Source organism: Diceros bicornis, chromosome 23 (assembly GCF_020826845.1).
Source record: "Diceros bicornis minor isolate mBicDic1 chromosome 23, mDicBic1.mat.cur, whole genome shotgun sequence".
NCBI classification, from domain to species: domain Eukaryota; kingdom Metazoa; phylum Chordata; class Mammalia; order Perissodactyla; family Rhinocerotidae; genus Diceros; species Diceros bicornis.
The window spans coordinates 24,694,421-24,716,079 of record NC_080762.1 but is presented as its reverse complement, the minus strand read 5'-3'; the positions used below and the strand labels follow the sequence as shown (position 1 = coordinate 24,716,079).

At 38.4% G+C, this 21,659-nt stretch overlaps 1 protein-coding gene and 1 pseudogene across 3 annotated transcripts in view; one reads left to right on the top strand and one right to left on the bottom strand.

Moving 5' to 3' along the window:
* CDK19 (cyclin dependent kinase 19) overlaps window positions 1-21,659 on the bottom strand; it is a 158,051-nt gene that overhangs the window by 4,213 nt on the left and 132,179 nt on the right. For all 3 annotated transcript variants that reach the window (XM_058566459.1, XM_058566460.1, XM_058566461.1), the window contains 8 exons: window positions 21,195-21,252; window positions 15,482-15,613; window positions 11,138-11,281; window positions 10,898-10,967; window positions 5,628-5,700; window positions 5,122-5,219; window positions 4,017-4,095; window positions 3,065-3,331 (listed from right to left, as the gene is read on the bottom strand). In XM_058566459.1, the coding sequence (XP_058422442.1) occupies window positions 3,065-3,331; window positions 4,017-4,095; window positions 5,122-5,219; window positions 5,628-5,700; window positions 10,898-10,967; window positions 11,138-11,281; window positions 15,482-15,613; window positions 21,195-21,252 (921 nt within the window). The remainder of the gene's footprint in view (window positions 1-3,064; window positions 3,332-4,016; window positions 4,096-5,121; window positions 5,220-5,627; window positions 5,701-10,897; window positions 10,968-11,137; window positions 11,282-15,481; window positions 15,614-21,194; window positions 21,253-21,659) is intronic.
* Window positions 10,150-10,248, top strand: LOC131420708 (U6atac minor spliceosomal RNA; annotated as a pseudogene).

Here is a 21,659-nt window from a genome sequence, read left to right as displayed (position 1 = left end):
ATTACTGAAAGAAGAAGAGAGTGGCTCAGGATTAATCCCAATAGGATGGAGAACTGAAGCATTTCCCTCAGAGGCTCCTAGATCAGATCCATGGTAGCTGACAGCTAACTTAGTTTGTTAATTAATGCATTTTGCTTATTTGAAGTCATAGCCTGCCACCACTGTAACCACATTTTCCGGCAGGCACGAAGTTTAGCTGGATTTCTTTGGAAGATAAGCTACTGGCAAAGAAGGGCAGAGGGGAAACTTATGACCCACTGCTGTTTATACTGACAAATTCTGAAAAATTAGTTATTGTTTGTAAAAATGAGATTTGCAAACAAGAATAATCAATTAGGCATATTGAATCAATGGTATTCATAATGTATACTGACATGCTGTTAATTTGCTCATTATAAATAACAAGGCTGTGATTAAGAAATCATTTGTAGAGAAAAGAGTTTTCAGAGATAGAGGCTAGAGTGGCATCAGCAGCACTACCCACCTGACAAGGCAAGATGGGGCTGGGGGGTGGGGCAGCAGAGGTGGGTTTCATAAACTTCAGGTAATATTTAGAATAAAAAATGTTCATATGTGAAAATGCCCTCAAGAGAAGGCAGAGACAAATGCATTTCAATTCAATGTATTTTATTACTTTAAATGCAACATTCATCTTCATAGTACCAAGGGCAAATATGAAAATATATATAAAAGGAAAATTCATGGGGCCGGCCCCGTGGCACAGGCAGTAAAGCACATGCGTTCCGCTGCGGCAGCCCGGGGTTCGCCAGTTCGGATCCCGTGCGCCCATCAATGCACTGCTTGTTAAGCCATGCTGTGGCGGCATCCCATGTAAAGTGGAGGAAGATGGGCACAGATGTTAGCCCAGGGCCAATCTTCCTCAGCAAAAAAGAGGAGGATTGGCATTGGATGTTAGCTCAGGGCTGGTCCTCCTTGCAAAAAAAAAAAAAAAAAAAAAAACAAAGGAAAATTCACCTATAGGGTAAGAACATGGTGCCTGGTTAAATATAACTGGAACAGTGTCTTTGGCTATACTCAGAAGGCTAGTTCTTCCTGTGAGCAAAGTGGGAAAGAATATACGTAATCAAACTATTACTTGTAGTTAAAAATGCAAATGACCTTGAGGCGGTACTAGGAGTTCAAGGAAGGACAAATCAGCAAGGTCCCCCTCACCCGGACTTGCAAAACCTGGTCCAAGACAAAGGGCAATAAGATAGTCTTGGTTAAAAATAACTCCACTTCGCTCCTTCCTAAGTTACGTAACTCTGACTAGCTGTGTTGGTGTAAGAAGCCTTTCAAAATTCCAAATTCTAGCTACATGCTTTATTTTGAAGTTTATTATGAAAAAATATGCTTTCCACTCACAAGCCCTAGATTGTCAGGCTGGCTGTGATTACTTTTACTTGAACAGATTAGATTCAGCATAATAGCTCTTCCAGGCTAGATAAAGAACACACATGTTGATGACACGAGATCTGCAAATCAGTGCAAATGGACTCCCTCACCCATCTCACGCTCGTCTCTCCAACTCAATAGCTGAGATATCTATCCATTTCATGGATATGCTGTTTTATTTTTAAGTAGATAGCACAGTGTGGACAAAGAAAAGCATTTTGAAGAAGTCTTGGATTTGAAAGGAGTAAATACAGTAGGTAAGTATTCTGTCCATGATTGACTATAATCACGTTAATGTAATACAATCACAGACACAAAGAGGAGCTAATATATCATAAAGATTTATTGCTCATATAATAGGAGTAACCAGTGTTAGGGTAAAACTGAATTTATAATGAAATTCAAATATGTTCATGGCTACTACTCAAAGAGCAAGCTGTTTTCAGTGGATCAAACTGAAGCCTTGATTAGTTTAATTGGAACCAAATGGAAGCGCTGTTATATAGTTCTCTGCTTGCAGGGAATCTTCAAAGAGAAGTTTTCAGATAAGTAGTTGTGTGAAAACACATTAGTTTGTTGAGATATTCAAAATGTAAAGCTGCTTTAGGCAGCTATTTCTTATTCTTTTTTTTCTTCCCTTTTTCTCCCCAAAGCCCCAGTAGATAGTTGTACGTCACAGTTGCACATCCTTCTAGTTGCTGTATGTGGGACGCGGCCTCAGCATGGCCGGAGAAGCGGTGCGTCGGTGCGCGCCCGGGATCCGAACCCAGGCTGCCAGTAGCGGAGCACGCATTTAACCGCTAAGCCACGGGGCCGGCCTCCTCTTATGTCTTTCTTGTTGATGATTCTCTTGATTCCAGTTCCTCTTCAGTGAGTTTATGGCTCCCTTGCCTGTGGTTTGGTTTTCTATTATCTCCCTCCTAAGTGTTCCTCCTCCATCAGTTCCCCGAGGGACCATGGTTCTAAAGCTTCTTTTTTTTTTTTTTACCTTTCATTTAAGTCTTTTTCCCTTCTTCTTAGATCTTATTGCTACCTTGTAAGTGTTTTTTTTTTGTGAGATTCCCTATGATTTTCACAAGTATTTTTACCTCTCTCTCCAAATACCAATCCTTAGACTTTTTTTAATTTTTTGAATTAGTAGTACAACTATAGTTTTCTTTTTTATTTTAATAACCAAAAGTATTTCCTAGTCTCAAAATTATTTCTAGTGAGATTTAACAGTTATTTGAGAAGTCTCGATTTTAATCCCTTTGGATGGGATTAAATCAGTGGCTACTTACTGGTTATTTCCTCACAGTGACAGGAAATCTTTCCGAAGTATGCGGCTTATTTTGTCCAAAATGAGCTGCCACTCCTCTCCCTTTTCCACTGCTTACCCAGGTATCTTTTTCTGACCCAAAGATGACAGGCAGTTGTCACCACCTGCCTGCCCCACCTCCCCTTCTCAGGGTGTCAGAATAAACAAGTCAAGAGACGAAATATCTTGCAATTACATGAAATATGACAAAAATCGTCATTTCCATATAATGCCTTAGAAACAAGATTGTACAGTTTGTACAATCAAATTTTAGAGTTAAGTACTACTTAATTCTAAAAGGATCTATTATAAACCTACTTCCTACTTCATAAAACGTGCGAACGTGAGAAAGTGCAGACTTCAGAGCAGTACCTGATAATCTGACGGCATCACAGGCCCGCCTGAGTTGGCGCCGGACGGCCCCAGCCGCGGTTTCTTGTTGGGAGGCACCTGGTTAAGGCCGGAGTCCTGACTGTGCTGCAGCCCTGCTCCGGCGCCCCCAGCCCCAGCCCCGGCCCCGCCGGCAGTCCCGTTGGTCTGGGTGCTGTTCTGCTGTGGTGGCGGTGCCTGTGGAGGGGCTGCTGCCTGCTGTGGAGGGGCTGTGGGCTGCTGATGTTGGTTCTGCTGCTGTTGCTGATTCTTGTAAGGAAAAACAAAAAGCAAGCTTGGTATGGAACTAAATGAACAGAAAATTCCTTTCATTACTTGACATGCACGTGTGACTGCTGACCAACCTGGGGAGCGACCTATGGGGGACACCAAAGTGACGGGAATGATGGGAGGATGGAGCACCCAGGGAATATAGCATCCCCAGAGGTCAAAGTACTGAGCCCTGAACAGGACTCACCCTCTGAAGTTCAGTTAGATTGCAGAGTAATCCTCCAAATCAGACACAGACATCTTACTGAAGACCATAAGGCACACAGAAGATGGTTCTGCACTCATTAAACCAGCTCTAACAGTCTCTTCGATTATGATTTGGGAAAAGTAGAGGAGTATGGGGAGGGGCCTGATTAATCAATTGCCATCAAAGAACAGAATGAGGCTTTGAAAGGCAGCCTGCAAAAAGGGATGGTGATGACACTGAACGAACCAAAAGAACAAGAATTCAGAATCAGGGAATAAAGTAGGCTATAAAACAAATCAGGAAGTTCATTTATCTGTAGGTTTTACTATATGTCAAATTTCAAAGTACACCTACAAAGAAGTAAATACATACTTGATTAAATAAAAGGCAGTTGAATACATAGGAATTATACTTCCCTAAGTTCTCTTTTTGCCTTCCTTACTTTCTGGATGTAAAAGTATACCGTGCAGGCTATACCTTATCACCTTTCTCTTCAGGTTCATCTTCATTGAGGAATTCTCGTTTGGGGTATGGAATCTGGCAGCCAGCAAACACACTAAAAAATCATTAAAAAAAAAGAAAGAACACATGTCATGACTAAAATCTACAATATCATTGACCTTGTTAATTTAAAATTCCACTTTTTTTCTTTAATTTATTTCCTACTCTTCATCTTTGGCTAGTGTTTCCTGGATCCCTCCCAGCACAACTTAATTCAAGCAATAACAAAAAAACAATTAGTCGTCTGAAGTTTTATACTAATTGCCACTTTCAATAACAAATCTTAATTGTATGTTAGCTAGTTGGCATTTTTGACATAGAAGTTTCTCCACACAAACTTATCAGCACTAAAAATAACTGAATTTGTATGTGCTTCAACAATGAAAATAAATTTTTTTCTCAAGAAAAGCTGCACCTCTAATAAATCCAAGCACAATTTATATATATGGGTGTAACAAGGCTGAGGAAAAACAGGGTTTGGAAGTGCTATGGACACACAGAATTTTAAATTCTCAGTTCCCTACTGGTTTGGTTTAAACTGATCTGGCTGACCAATGTATAAAAGTCCCATCTGGGGCCGGCCCAGTGGGGAGTCATTAAGTTCACATGCTCCGTGTTGGTAGCCCAGGGTTCGAAGGTTTGGATCCCAGACACAGACATACACACCGCTCATCAAGCCATGCTGCAGTGGCATCCCACATATAAAATAGAGGAAGATGGGCACAGATGTTAGCTCAGGGCCAATCTTCCTCAGCAAAAAGAGGAAGATTGGCAACAGATGTTAGCTCATGGCCAATCTTCCTCACCAAAAAATTAAAAAATTAAATTCCCATCTGTTCTCAGCTTTAGTTTTATCTGTAAAACTGATTAATGGTCATTCCTAAAATACTTGTTTTCATTCATACCTCTCTACAGCTTTACCTGTTTCAAAATATAGGACCTTTTTCATGAGTAGTTTTTCTCTGGGGTAGTATTAATGAAGAAAGTAAAATACTTCAGTAACAAGTGCTTTTCTTGCTTTCAGCCACCATCTGACATGCTCAACCTGGAGCAAAGGGCACAGAAAAGGTAGAATACATACTCTAATGTTGGCAAAGGGTCCTCCTGAAAATAGGGATCCTGCAGAGCCTGCTCTGAGGTAATTCTCTTGGTTGGATCCATAGTAAGGAGTTTCTGAAGCTACAGGAACACATAAGAAATTGAGAGCACGTGAAAAGGTTGTTTACAAGTCAATGTTTTGACTTTCGTGTTAATGTCTAACAGATTCTGATTAATATCAGAAGCCATTTCGTATACCTCACTGCACTATTAGCACACCACACACATTTCTATGAAATTGGCAGAAATCATTAGCATTAAAGCCCTTTTGGAATTTAACTTTTTTTCTGCTCATAAATCATTAGAAAAAATTAAGGCTAGAAGTCAAGGGTGACATCTCAAAAGAAAAATATCTAACTTTTCCCCAGCATCCACCAATTTCTTCTGTTTCTAAAGAGGAGGAAGTGCTGGGACAACTCCACAGTAAATGGGATGAGGTGAGAACTGTGCTAAGGATCCCACTGCCCAGTCTGGGAGAGATGCACCTACCAAGAGGAACACTTTGCTGTCAGGCTTGACCTTGTGTTTCTCCATGTACTTTATGAGGCTACTGTTGGCGTACCTGCAAGGATATGACAATTACACATCACTGGGAACACTCACATCATTTATGTTTCTTAATGGAAAGCTCCAAGATTGGTTTTCCTACAAGGTATGTGTTTTTTCCTATTAAAAAGGAACACATAACGGGCCGGCCCGGTGGCGCAAGCGGTTAAGTGTGCGTGCTCCACTGTGGCAGCCCAGGGTTCACTGGTTCGGATCCCGGGTGCACACCGACGCACCACTTGTCAAGCCATGCTGTGGTGGCCTCCCATATAAAGTGGAGGAAGATGGGCACGGATGTTAGCCCAAGGCCAGTCTTCCTCAGCAAAAAAAGAGGATGACTGGCAGCTGTTAGCTCAGGGCCGATCTTCCTCACACACACACACAAAAAAAGGAACACATAACCAAATATTGCTAAATGTGTAAAGAAACACAAATTGATACACACTGCATGCAAGAGTTTATATTGTTACAATCACTTTGGAAAATAATTATGCATTAACCATTAGAGTTGAATATGTGAATATCTTATGACCCAGCAATTCCTTTCCTAGGTACATACTCTAGTCTAAGAGATATTTTTGCACATGTACTACAGATACATGGACAAGAATGTTCTTAGCAGCACTTTTGTAATAGAAAAAGACTGTAAACAACCCAAATGTCTATCAACTAAAGAATGGGTAATTAAATTGTTATATATTCACAGAATGGAATGTTATATAATAGTAAAAATGAATACAGAGGTTTAGTGGGAAAAAAAGCAAACTGCAGAAGAAAATACACAGTATGATAGTATTTATATAAAGTTCACAGATATATTAAACTGAGCAATAATTTATTTAGAGATGCATACATATGTAGTAATACTATAATGAAAAATGTAGAATGTATGATAAATACAAATTCAGAATAACGGCTACCCTTTCGGAGGGAAGTGAATAGGAAGGGAGGGCACTCAGAGTACTTCAGTAATCTTAGTAATGTTCTATTTCTTTGGTTGAGGGGTGACTAGATGGGTATTCATTTTATTATTCTAAATAGACTACATGTACTTTCATCATATATATATTTTTTCTTATATATAAGAAACATTTTAAAAAGGTCAAAAATAGGTAATATATGTTCATGGTAGAAAATTTAGAGAATATAGAAAAGCATAAAGAAGAAAACTAAACTCAATCCTAATCAAGCCATTCAGTGTTAAAGAACCACTGTCAATATTTTGATAATTTTCCTTTGGCATTTTTTTCTATGCATATATATATATGATACAAACAGAGGGATTTTTTTGTTTTGTTTTTATAAAATTGAGATCATACTATATAAACTGTCCTTTTTTCACTTAATATTGTTTCATAAACACTTTTCCTTGTCAAATGCTCTTTAAACTTATTATTTATAGTGGTTGTATATCTCCTATTGTTACTGTTGTTTGTTTCAAAATAGTTATAAGACACAGGTCCTTGTAGGTAAATCTGGTATACATCATAGGGAGATAATACTGCACAGCAGGTGAGAATCAGAGACCCCTATCGGACCCTGACTCAGTCATTTATCAGTTGTGTGATCTTGGGAAGTTAGTTAACCTCTAGGAAAGGCTTAGATTCTTCATCTGAAAAGTGAGGATTATAATTATACCTACCTTATAGAGTTGTTATGAGGATCACACAAGAAAATGTAGGTAAATGGCTTAGCACCACGCCTGGCACATAGTAAGAATTTGGTTTGCTATCTGTGGCTGCTCTGATTGTTCCCACAGGATAAATTCTTGGAATTATTAGGTCAAAGCACATTTCAAAGCCGTTTTTATGTGCTCTAGAACCTTGCTACACAAACCTGGCCCTCAGATCAGCAGCATGGGCACCCAAGAGCCTGCATTAGAAATGCAGATTCTCAGGCCTTGTCTCAGATTCTGATTCAGAATCTGCATTTTTAACAAGGCGTCCAGGTGATTTGTAGGTACATCCAAGCTTGACAAGCATTCATTCTCACCAGTAGCACACGAGTAGGAATGCCCATTTTATCATACTCGTGCCAACACTAGGTATTTTCATTTAAAAAATCTTTGCCGTATTAATTTAAAATTTTTTTCCTCCAATACCAGGTACATTTTTTTTTTTTTTTTTTTTTGTGAGGAGATCAGCCCTGAGCTAACATCCGCCAATTCTCCTCTTTTTTTGCTGAGGAAGACGGCCCTGGGCTAACATCGGTGCCTATCTTCCTCCACTTTATATGGGACGCCGCCACAGCATGGCTTACCAAGCAGTGCGTCGGTGCGCGCCCGGGATCCGAACCAGCGAACCCCGGGCCGCCGCAGCGGAGCGCGCGCACTTAACCGCTTGTGCCACCGGGCCGGCCCCCCAGGTACATTTTTATTGGCAAGGTAGCCACTAAGTTTGGTAATGGGAGGAAACTTTAAAGTTTATGTAGAAATGGAGTCTACGTGTCTTGAGTCTTTATGTTGAATCAACTGATTTCTTGGGTTAACTCCAGATTCTCGATTATTTGTTTCTACCATAATATAAAAGGTCTTGAACCTGAGAAATCCTTTCGCTCAATTCCCATTGTGGTTTTTTCTTATCTTTCCTAGTATAAAGTTAAGCTGAACTGTTTGTCATTTTCTGAATTATCCTCTTTCAGATTTGCTACAGTGTAGGAGCTGAACAGTTTTCAAAGTAATTCAAACTCTTTATATACATTATGAAGCATTTTATCAGACATGTTTATTTGAACATTCAGTTTTTAAAGTCAACTTAATGATTTCTTTTTAATTCTATTTTCACCTTGCCTTCTAATGAGCTAATAAGAGCTGACACTTTGGAAAGATTACAGAAACTTCTATTGTTATCCTTTTCAGTTCATTATGAGGGTAAGGGGTTCTTTTCTTTTTATCTGATACAATGACAATAAGTTATTCTTTTACTTTTTAGGTCCTTTGAAATGTTTTCTGGAATTTTTTTCTTTATTATACTTTACTTTAGTGACAAATGTATTGTATTAGATTTAGCTAATTTTTAATAAATCCTGTTTTGTCCTATGTATTAGTAGCCTGCTTTTTTGTGGGTAGAATTGTTTGCTTAGGAAGTCTGGGCTCTTATCTCCGAACTTTTCCTGTTACTTTTCTAACTGAATTTCATTTATCTTTTTAAATTTCTCTCCTAAATTTTATTTCTGGTTATTATAAACAGTACCATTTTATGTAAAAATTTTCCTTTAGTCTTAAATACTAAGTTAAATGTTAAGTGCTTTCATTAATTTTCTCCATCTTTTATATTATTAGAGTATCTTTAATTACTTGAATCACTTTCATTTAATACCCATTTGACAAGTAACTAACAAGCATGTAACTACGTACCAGGCCCTGGGGATGTATATATAAGAGTATATAAAATAGACACGATCCATACTGTCTAGAGGGAAAGGCAGATAAGTATTCAGAAGCTAACTGTAGTGCAAAGTGATCAGTACTGAGAGAAGCAGCATGGGATGCTACAGGAGTGCAGAGGGGAGCACCTAACTCAGACCTGGGAGGTCAGGGGAGGCCTCATCAGGCAAGTGGTGCCTAAACCAAGACCTAAAGGATAAATAGAAAGGATAAATAGGAGTTAATCTGATGAAATGGATGAGAGGAATGTACATCCAAGACTGAGGGAACAGCATGTGTAAAAATCCAGAGGTCAAAGAAAGCTCAGGGTTTTTAAGATTCTTAAAGAAATTCATGATGTCTAGGCTATACAAAGTAGAAAGTGGTTTAGGAGATGAATTTCGTGATGTAGCAGCCAAAGCTTTGTAAGCCGTACTAAGGAATTGAGAGCAATAGTGAATTAAGAGCAGGCAGGAGACCGGCATGATCAAACTGGCTTTTGGCAATGACTGCAGCACAGACAGTGAGTGGAATGAAGAAAGGAGACAGAAATACCTCCTTTGTGGCAGGAGGCCACTGCAGGATTCTAGGTGAGAGAGAGTGGTGGTCTAGACTTTAATAGTGGCAGGTAAATGGAGAGAAATATAAAGATTCAAAGGATATTAAGAACAAAGAACTGACTAGATTTACTAATTGTTTGGACTCGGGGGGGTAAAATGGAAGAGAGTGAGATGGAAGGATCAGGGATATCTCTCACGTCTTTGGCTGGAACAACTACGTGAATCACGGAGCCATTTCCTAAGACAGGAAATACAGTGGGAGGAGAGGTTTAGGAGGATAAATGGTGAAGTTCAGTTTTGGACATTTAATTTGAAGTATTTATGAAACATTCAAGTTGGGATTCCATGAAGCAATTAGATAAATGGGTCTGAAACTGGGAAGAGATCTGAGTAGGGTATATAAATTGGGAGTTATTAGCATAATTGATGGTAAACTGTAGCCATCAAAATCATGGAGACTGCCTGGGAAAATGTCTAGAGTGAGAAGAGAGCCAAGAGAAACCCTTGAGCAATATCGGTGCTATCTGGAAGACATGGACACGTGTTGTATGAAAGGAGAGAAGGTTAGCACTCCCCTTGACAAGGATGGAAAAGGCCCTGGAGCCTGACAATGGGCATCTAACCATGGTTTTTTTTTTTTTAAAAAGAGATGGATAGAGGCAAAGGACCCTATCAAGGACTGTGAAACAGGAGGCCAAAAATGATTAGTGACATTCTCTGTGTCTCTTCATTACGTCTGCTTTTGTTTCTACAAGCCATCCTGTCCTGAAATGTTTCTGTTAAGTGCCCAAAAGAGAGGCTTTTCCACCTTTTCCTCTAGGCGTGCATATTTATAACAAACTCCTCTCATGGTGTAACTTCTACTCTCCTCTCATTGCTATCCAGCGTACATGTCCCCACCAGTTTGTTTTACTCGGATCCCAGGTCCTGTGTCCTTCTTTCTGCCATCCTTCGCGGTTGCCTAGCCCAGCATTTCAGTCACCAGTCGTTACTCAGATAAGATAAAATCACAGTCGCGGCCTTGAACTGAGCCCTTTATCATGCTAAATCAGAAGAGACATTTAAACTATCTCTTGACCCTTACATTCTTAAAAAATTTTTAAATGCTACAGCCTAACCCTGCATATATGTTAACAACATCTGGAATATCTTCTTTAAATAATAGGCATAATTCATATACTAAAATCTAAGTTTCTGGTTTAAATAATAATCTATATCTGGTTTTTAAAAGGATTAATTTAAATATTCCCATTGAAGTTACTACTTATATTTAATATGGAATTACTTACGTTGTTCTTCTAAAGTCTTTTTGAAGTGTGGGGTATTCTGGCATCTTTCTAATATCTTCCCAGTCTTTATCTTACAAAAAAATATTAAATATTGTTATAGGAAATAATGTGTTATTTTTATCAAAAATCTCCTAGTTATTATAGCTTAAAAAATATACAAAAATTCTTAAAATATGCTTTTGAAAAGGAATGATTTTGAAATATGATTCAAATATTATTTTGAAAAGGAAAATAAATTACCTGCAGGAAACCCCATGACACTAAATATCCGATCTAGTTGATCATGATGAAAGGGATTGCTTGTTTTTATATCTTCCTGACGACAGTGAAAAATAGGTTCTGAAGTCAACAATTCAGCAAATATGCAACCTATTGCCCATATATCTACGAAGGAAGAAAAACACATTTTTATACATATTTATTATATTTCTTTGGTTATAATTCCTGTATAATCACAATCTACATATAAAAATATTTTTCAGTGAAGCAATCTAAAAAGTACAATAAGTGTATTAAGAAAACACATCTATGAGACATGAAACAGCTGTATCATCACAGAACAGATTGAAAGCCAAATAAAAAACATTTACTTGTAAATTTCCTGATGAAGATAAGCTTGGGAAACTCAATTGAGCAAGCAATGAATTTACTTCAGATTTAGGCAAAAGCCTTTCTAACCACTGTTAATAATGCGATCACCGACGCATTCAATTGATAATCTCATTCAGGGCATGATACTCAAGATCTGATAGACTAAAACAATATCATCATCAGGTCTGGCCATACATTCCCTTAGAGCAATCAAATGCATAATGATAGAGCAAAATTTCTGAGTTGTGAGTCTAGACCGACAGACAGTACAAACCACATAAAATGATTTGGGAAAAACTCAACTTCTGTCTGAAAGACTACCGACTTCAGTTTTTTCAACAAATTGTAAAGTCTAGAAGCTGATAAGTATACCAGTAGACTCCAGTAGAAACAGACATTATCTAAACATATTCACTTAGATGCTGCCAACCCTCTAAGACCCCAGGATAAAGTTAGGCATTATTAAAAGCTTTATTAACTATTTCAAATCACCAATTAAAGATTATTCTATTTGGATTTTACACATTGAAAAACTGCAATTTAGATTGAGGCTATAATATTATGTTCACAATGCTGTGCCAAATGCACAAGGGAATTAATTTTTGTGAGATGTATATTCACACTCGCTCACTTAAATAAATGCTGTTTAATAAGTATTTTTTAAAAAAGATAATAATGCACAGACTCTGATATAGTATAGAAAAGTACAGTGTGTAGTAGCCTACCAAATGTGGGAATCACATTCTGTAAATAAGCTAAATAAGAAAAAAATCCAATTATACCCATTAGCTAGAATTACTGTTGGTATGCTATTATGTAAAACAAGTTGCCAAATGGAAAAAACCATACGGTAAATGTCTCACATATCTGACTCCATTCAAGAACAGCTTCCTTCCACATAAGTTAGCCTTTTGGATAATGGGAACATATCCCTCCAATAACCATCTTTTTACTACACCATTACCTGCCATCTTAAGAGGCTATAAAATATAATTTAATCGTTCTTAATGACGCAGGAGGGTCATCATCATCATGAACATCCGTCACTAAAGAGTAGAGTAATAACACTGTTCAGTGTCTACTTTTCTCTCTCCCACGTCATGTTGGTTGTCACTCTTGCCCCTGACAGCTGCCTCTGACAATCCCGTCTCTCTTCCTGATGGCTGCCTCTATCATGCAGTCAACTGGGACTGTGACTGTATGTTGCTGGTCACGCCAATTCCTGATTTGTCCTCTATTCAAAGAACAGGAGCTAGGATCTAGATTTCCCTGAGAATTGCTAAGAGAAGGAACCTCAGTGTAGCAGGCAGTGTTAAATTCTAGGGTTTCCTGTCCCATATTAGCCTCTAATTGTAAATGGTCCTCATTTCTCAGCTCTCTTTCCTCTACCAATAACTTGTTCTCCTCTCTCTCTCTCACGCACATGCGAGCGCACAGACACACACACACACACACACACACACACACACACACACACGCTGCCACTCCCCTCCCCCCACTACATGTCACTCCATAAACCTCCACTGATATCAAATCATCAAATTCTCTTTTTTCCATGCTCTGAATAGAAATAATACTCATTTCTGACATGAACCAGGTATGGAAAAGAGTAAGAATGAGTGAATGTGTGTGTATTTATACGTCTGCTATGTATATATTTCAAGCTTCAAGATAACTGATTTGGGGATTATTCTTTTTTGTGTCTTAACTTTTTTCCTAACTTCTATCCAGAATGGATAATTGAGATTTCACTAAAATTAGAAATTAGTGATTAAGTTTTTAAGTAGTAAATCTCATTTACTGAGCAAGTAAGTTGCAAGCTGGTTAAAATTCAATTCCGGCTCTCCTTACCCTAAGGAAATAAGAAATATAGTTGGTTTCCAATTCATACCCAATTACCTTTATTTCCAAAAAAAAAGTACTTCTCTTTTTATTTCAACAGTAGAGCACTTAATTAGAAAATATTCATAAAACTGCACTTCTCAAAGTAGGGCTGTCAAAGTGTATGGAAAGCACACAACAGAATCACCTACTGGTACATGTTAAAAATGGGCCTTACCATGGATCTGCTGTATAAGAATCTCCGAGAGTGGGACAGACTTTGGTGGGGAGTCATTTAGTTTAACAGAAGGTTTTGGTTGAATTTACCTTTTCTTACTGGAAATCTCCCTTCTAGATATAGGCTGTAGAGTGCCTGGTGAGAGCCCAACACATACAGATTTCTATTGTCACATCCTCCGCTCCCTACCCCACGCCCTGGCTTATCTCACAATCAGTCCTGTTCTAAGGCACCACCTGTTGCTTCCAACTAACACTCCGCCTTTCTCTGGCTTACTTTCAGTCTCCTCCTATCCTCTGGTGCCTTCTGAGACTGTCTAAGAGATTTTACTGTTCTCAATAGAAAGACCTAATAACAGAAAAAGCAAACATAAGTCTAAAGTCTCAAAAATACAGCCCCTCAGTAAAAGTCACTCACTGGAATGTAAGTAGAGTCAGGCTCTGATTTTAACTCTTCATTCTGAGGACCATCCCATTCCTTCCATTTGCTTCTTGTAGTTCTCCCTTTTTCCCCCTTCACAAACAGCTGCCACCGTCCGTTGCTGATAGCGTGGCCTTGGCAGCCTCTGAGGTGGGGCCCTGCTGTGGGCTCAACTGCTGAGGGAAGGGTCTAAGGTCGGTCTCACTCTCCTCTACTGTCAAACACATCCTGGTTCCCTCACAGTGCTGAGGCTACTCAAAGACTTTTCCACTAATTTAACAAAATCCTTCAGCAATATTTATGAAGTATTACAATATTCCAGCACTGTGCCAGCATCTCAATCCCTGGACAAGTATAAATGTGTTCTGGGTGTCTGAGTTTTGCGGAAATCAGACCTCCTGATGAATGGGGACATTACTATATTCAAAATTTTTGTTTTCCTTTCTACTCATGAATAGGTTAATTCTCAGTCTAATCGTCCCAAATGTAAGAACTTCCTTTGTACTTCTTCGGGTGCCACCAGGTTTTGCAAAAGCTTAATAGAGAAGGGATTGTGCTTACTTGTCTATTTTTAGTAATTTTATACTTTTAGTGCCTTTATTAAAAAGAACTCAACAAAAGCAGCTAAATAATAGTCAAAACTGATTATTAGTCTAATACCAGTAAATAGAAAATTCAACAAAAGGAAAATTGAAAGAAATACTCTTAGCAAATGTAGGTACCTTACAGAAACAGCCCTTCACAGGAGCAGTACTGCTTACTCCCTCCCTATCCTCTTTTTACCTCCTTTAAAGAAATCTCTAGGCTTGAGGAGGGCTCTCTTCCTGACTCCCTCAATGCACAGCTGGGCCTTCTGAGGACACTATAGCGACCAGGTAGCAAAATCTCTGAAGGCTCTGTTCAGAAGCAGACTTTAAATCCTACACAGTGTGTTTATAACAGGTTTTCTTACTCATTTTTTTTTAATTGTTGAGATGGCAAGATGCTGAGCACAGCTAATCTGCCCGACTCTATCTATTTCCTACCTTAACGGAGAAACTGCCATTCTCATGACTGTAATGGCAACAGAGGAAGATAGTCATAGGGTTTCTTGCTTAGGAAAGGACTGACTACCTTTTCCCCAAATAGAAGGGGCTCTCTCCAACACCACACTACTCCCGTTTTCCTCTTTTTCTTTTTATGAAGAAAACAATTCTAAACCTCTCTCTAGTTCTTCTGATCGATAGTAGGTACATACAAAATAAAATCTGCATGTTATTGTTTCCATAGCAACTCAACAGGATCAGATACCTCTATTCTCTGAAAGGAACTGCTTCCTTCTTTTAAAAGAACCATATTCTCCTATATAGTTAAAACTCCAAATCTACCAGAATATAAAATCTAGGAATACAGAAGACAACGTGACTTTTACAAAGAGAGATACAGCAGTTTTTACAAAGCGGCTGTATTATTATACCATTTGGTATGTATGCTAGTTCGATGCTGAGACAGTAAATCGTTTTAGACTAACTTACCAATGGCCTTTGTATAATGCCTTGCACCAAGCAGAAGTTCTGGAGCCCGATACCAAAAAGTCACGACTACTGGATCCAAGTCTGCTAGTGGCTTTAGAGGAGAATTGAATAATCTGGCAAAACCCATGTCAGCTAAAAAATAAAATAAATTAATATAAAACTCAGTTTGGCATGCTATTAGAACCATGCAAGGTTGATGACAATAGCCACCAATCTTATAAAGCAATCCTTTTCCTCCCTTTTCAACCAGTGGTCTGCAACAGGCACCAGATCTCCCCTTCCGTGGCAGATACTATTATTGTGCCTATTTTACTGATGAAGAAACTGAGGCTTAAAGATATTCTGACTTGCCACAAGTCATACAGCCGGTAAGTACAGAGTCAAAATTAGAATCCAGGTCTGACTTCAGATTCCTGGCTTTCAGAGACAGTCACAATAATATTCTTAAATGTTTTTAAAATCAAAAATAGTCTACAAGTTTCCATGATTAATTATGACTTCTGTGTGCCTATACATCTAAAAACTGACTGCACCGCAGTTCAGTATGTGCTGGAGTCGGCTCTTAGGGACTCACAGGAGCCAATGTGCACACATCTCTTCCCAACTCTGTGTTCAGTGATGGCACATTGGTGACCTGCAGTTGGCTATGGTGGGAGTATTTACATCATGGAAAACAGCAAATGCTACAAATTGGGGTTTTTTCCCTCAGAGAGCCAGTTGTTGTACAGTTACCAGCACATCACATACGTGTTTCTAAGAACATGTATAGAACACATAAGAAGAGATAATTTGTTACAATTCGGCATTCAACAAAGTTCTATACCAAAGCTAACAGATTTAAATATTACAGGTGTGCAAAAATAGAAAAAGGGATATTTGTTACTATAATAAGGTCCTGGAGACTATCTAGTTTTCCTAAGATTTCATAAATAACAAATAACTTAAATCTATACAGCACTTTAGAGTTTACAAATGGTTTTCACAAACATCATATATCACTTCATCTAATCCTCATAAGAACACGGGTTTAATAAGCATTTTGTTCCCCACTTCTGAGATGAAGAATCTAAGGCCCAAAGCAGTTAAACGACTTGCCCAAGGTCACAGGAATAGTAAGCAAAGATGCCAGTACTCAAATAAAAACCATGTTATAATTTAGCAGCTACATTCTTAACCCCAGATCTGACATCCAATAAATGACACATGTGATAACTGCATGTCACAAAGGTGAAATCAGAATGATGAACTCTGTGATGTGAAATATATAATATACAAATATATTTTGAATGTACAAGGGGCCCCAATGTAATACAAAATGCACAAATAATATATTAAAATTTCAACTATAGAGAATCATTTAATCTAAAACTAATATGCTATGATATAACATACATTAAAATTTTAATTTACAGTGATTTTGTTTCTTTACATGAATAATTTACAAGACTTCCTGAGAATGCTTTGGAGGACCCAGGTCTTAAAAAATAAAGCTGCCCAAGGAAGCTGGTGCTGCTGCTTCCCCTTTCTTAACTAAATTTCCCTATAGCAAAAAAAAATATTCAGAATCATTCTACCAATATTATATCTACTTCAAAGCACTGCCTTATATATTTAATAGATACTGATTGTTGTTGATGGCAAAGCAACATGATGGAATGCCATTTCACGCATTAAAAAGCAATTTATTTTTAAGTAAAGGCTAAAGCCAGTATTACTCTCATTTTCTACCTCCTTAGTTTTATCTATGCCACATCTATTCACTGTCAGATGAAATCAAGGCCAGAGGAAACAATAAATATTCTTAAAAACAATTTCTGTCTATTGTACGAACTTTAAAGGATTTTTTAACCATTTTAAAAATAATTACTAATTCTGGGGCTGGCCCGGTGGCTCAAGCAATTAGGTGCTTGCACTCCGCCGCGGCAGCCCGGGGTTCGCCGGTTCGGATCCCAGGAGCACACCAACGCACTGCTTGGCAAGCCATGCTATGGCGGCATCCCGTATAAAGTGGAGGAAGATGGGCACGGAGGTTAGCCCAGGGCCAGTCTTCCTCAGCAAAAAAGAAAAAAAAAAGAGGAGGATTGGCAGATGTTAGCACAGGGCCGATCTTCCTCACCAAAAAAAAAAAATAATAATAATAATAATTACTAATTTAGACAAAAGGTAACTAGCCTAAACACTACTAGTAGTTGTTTTCCTATAAATTAGATATGTATGAAATTGTTCAATTAAGTGGAAAGCGGTAGTAAAATTTTGGTGTGGGTGCTAATTAAGCAGTATCAAATGAGAGAAAAGTAGCAAAAGACAATGTCTACCAACAAGGAGCGTACATGAAGATGAGATGACAAAGTACATGGATAAATAAAAATAACAAAGGACAAGAACTGTCAGAATAAAAGAAAGTTGCTACCGGTTTCTACTAGGCTCTAGGTCCCTTGAGAGAAGGGTCTATGTCTCCTTCATGGTTTTATCGGGAACAATGTTTGATGAACATTTGCACAAGTGCACTAAATTGAAAGTGGAACCTGAGCTGGATTCTGAAGGATGAATGTTGTGAATGGTAAAGGAGGCAATAAGGTTTTAGGTAAGGCCTGGGAAGTCTTTAGGTTGCTGGAGGGGAAGGCCCAGATACAGGGAGGGAACAATGTGTTTCCCATTCGACTACGCTTTTCTTTCCAGCCAAAAAAGAACTGTATTAAAGTGGTAAGCATGGGCATCAGAACATTACTAATTTTGTGTGTGTGTGTGTGTGTGTGTGTGTGTAAGGAAGATTAGCCCTAAACTAACATCTGTCGCCAATCCTCCTCTTTTTGCTGAGGAAGAGTGGCCCTGGGCTAACATCCGTGCCCATCATCCTCTTCTTTTATAAAAGACGCCACCACAACACGGCTTGACAAGCGGTGCTTCGGTGTGACCGGGATCCAAACCTGCGAACCCCAGGCCACCGCAGCTGAGTGCACACACTTAACCACATTTAACCCGGCTACCTGCCAGGCCGGCCCCAGAACATTACTAATTTTTAAAAAATAATGTGCTATTAAAACAAAATTTAAAAGCAACTTAACTAGATTAATTGTTCACTAGACTTTTATTATTAATTATTGCTTACTTTTAACCCTGGTTTTATCCCTAATCTTGGACAGAATTACAATCCTAAAACTCTTAATAGTAAGGCAACTAACTGGTCAGGCTAGAATACAGAATTTATGTTGAGGTGTAGAGATATTTGGGAGCAGTAAGTAGAAGACACTAAGTTTGGGTGACTGGGATAAATGTGATGATGGGTACAAATAAGGGAGAGTATAAGAAGAGATGATAAATTTGATTTGGAACAATGGAGTATAAGTTGCCAGCAGGACATCCAAAATAGAGATAAAAATTTCAGCTAGGGTGAGAGACTAGACTGTGAGATCCAGATCTTAGAATCATTTTCATAGAATCCAAGATTCTGAGGCCACAACTGATCAATTCCCTATAGAAGTAATTATAGAGGGAGGCCATGTCCCAAGCCAGTGCCTAGGGTGTCTTTTTTTTTTTTTTTTTATAATTTTATTTATTTATTTATTTTTCCACCAAAGCCCCAGTAGATAGTTGTATGTCATAGCTGCACATCCTTCTAGTTGCTGTATGTGGGATGCGGCCTCAGCATGGCCACAGAAGCCGTGCGTCGGTGCGCGCCCGGGATCCAAACCTGGGCTGCCAACAGCGGAGCGCGCGCACTTAACCACTAAGCCACAGGGCCGGCCCTAGGGTGTCTTGAAACAAAAGATTATTAGCAGTAAGAGGCAATAAAGAGTAAAATACAGAAGTAACAGCAAAAGTGGTAGGTAGAAAAATAGAATTATGCGATGTCATAGAGACCAAGGGAAAAGACAGTCCCAAGGCCAGACTGGTTAGAAGAACAAATGTAAAGGCAGTAAAGGAAAATGGTGACTAAATACAGGCCACTAGATTTGGTTAAGACAGAGGTCATAGGTGTCCTTTCAGAGAGCAATTTCAATAGAGGGATGGAATTAGAGGCCAGAGTATAACAAATTAGGGTGAGTGGAACCAATGGGTAAACATCATGTTTACCAGTAAAGGGAAAAAACAGAACAAATGGAAAAAAAACCAAAATGGATATGAGAAAATTTATTTTAAAATTGGGAAGAGGACAATGAATGTTTAAAGGTGAAGAGGAGAAGCCTGAGAGGGAAGAATGGAGATACTGTAATGTGAGGAGCTTAAGTACAGCAGGAAGGTATTTAGAAGCTAGGAAGGACACTACATAGGATTTAGAGAGGAAGAGTCACTCTTTCTCTGAGACTGCTTCAAAGGCAGAGCTGTGCTGACAAAAAGTGGTCAGTGAGGTCACACTGATAGCTCTGATATCACTAGGCAGCAATGTTTGTAGGGAAAGCGACTCTGGACTTGGAACTCAAGTCCTTCCTTTGAAAGGCTGAGCAAGCTACAATCTCTCTAAACCCAGCTTTCCTTATCTGCCGTACCTACCATAGAGCGTGGTTGTGTAAAATGAATAAGGTAACATATGAAAGTATCGATCACACTGGGTGTAAACTGCTTATTTTACAGTTTCTCACAGGGAGGGACCATCCTTCATCTCCCTTTCACTTTCACCAGTGTCTGGCAAAAAGGTACTCAATAAATACTACAAGAGAGTATGAGAGCGAAAGAGAACCAGTGAGGGGTGGTAGAAAGGGGATAGGGAGGGAAGCGGGAGGGGAAGGGAAGGAGAAGGAAAGCAGCTACCTGGTTCTTAATTAACATCAACAAAAGTTTTGAATGCCTCTGAAGCTCAGAAACCTCAGAGCTGAGGTTTAAAGAAAGAGAATCTGGTTTAGAACAGCTTCTTCGGGAACTGGGCTAGCGAACTAACTGAAGAAGTGGAAAACCAAGCAAGCAGCAGGACGGACTCAGTTGAAGCAGGACAGAATGGATTTGCAGCAGGTCAAGTTAGCACAATTCTGCATCACCCCTAGCATGATATATTCTAATAGCAAAAAAAGCAGGTTGATGAAACAAAGTTATTTTAAAATCCTTCTAAAAAGCATTGAACATTCAATAAATGTAATTTCTATTAAAAGAAATTAGAATAAAGCATTTCTTAGCTCATTTTCTCCCCAAACATGTCATAGGTATATGCCTATTTCTTTTAGAACCTCCAGGGTTGCAAAAAAATTTTAATGTACAGTCAAGACTCCTGCCTTAATCTAAGACAGGCAAGTAAGAGAGTCTATAGACATATATATTCTTCTGGAAAAGATATGTTGGTACCTGGCACAGGGCATGCAGGAGGTGGGAGGAGGTATCTGTGAAGATCTGTATGTATTAGGTCAGGGTGAGAGGGATGTATTGTGGGAAAGACCATTTGGTAAAGCTGAGGAAAAAGTAAGATTTAGGGATTATGTTTAGGGTGACTATGGAAGACAGTGACAGTGGCATGAACACGTGCTTGGGACACTGTACGGGAATGAATTTTTTGTTGTCTTGCTTGTCAATTCCCAGTGATGCCTCAGTTTAGAATTATAGAACCTTATTTTGGAAATAAACCCAAGAGGTTTTATCAACTATCTACATTTCCCAACATCTTTTCTAAAAATATTATGAGGAAGTAATTTTAAAATTAACTACTTAAATAAGAGTATTAAAAAGGGAAACCATCTTTGCAGTCACTTCAGTTTCTTAATAAATTATTTTAGGAATAATTACCTACCTATTTTGACTCTCCCCCTCTCAGGACCTTCTCCCATTACTAGGATATTTGCTGGTTTCTAGAAATAAAAATGGAGCATTCAAATTACTATGCTTATTCTTTTGACATGCTCTAAAATGAACAAGAGTTCTTATAATATGAAAATATCACTTCTGTATTTTCATCAAAACTATAATCAAATATTAAGCACCCTCTACATAGCTAAAGCATTTGACATAACATACTTGAAGTTAGCACAAACTTTACACAAACATCCTTGACATGGAAACATCTTATTTTCAAAATTATATCATACAAATAATTACAAAGGAATTAAAACTATCATTTCTATTTACCCCACAGAAGTAATGAATAATAATAATTTAAAAACTTGCACAAATTATAAACTGTTTGCTTGCCGCCCACAACAGAGTCTTTGTGTTTGAAAATTTTTATATAAAACTTCAAACCACAACAATAATTACC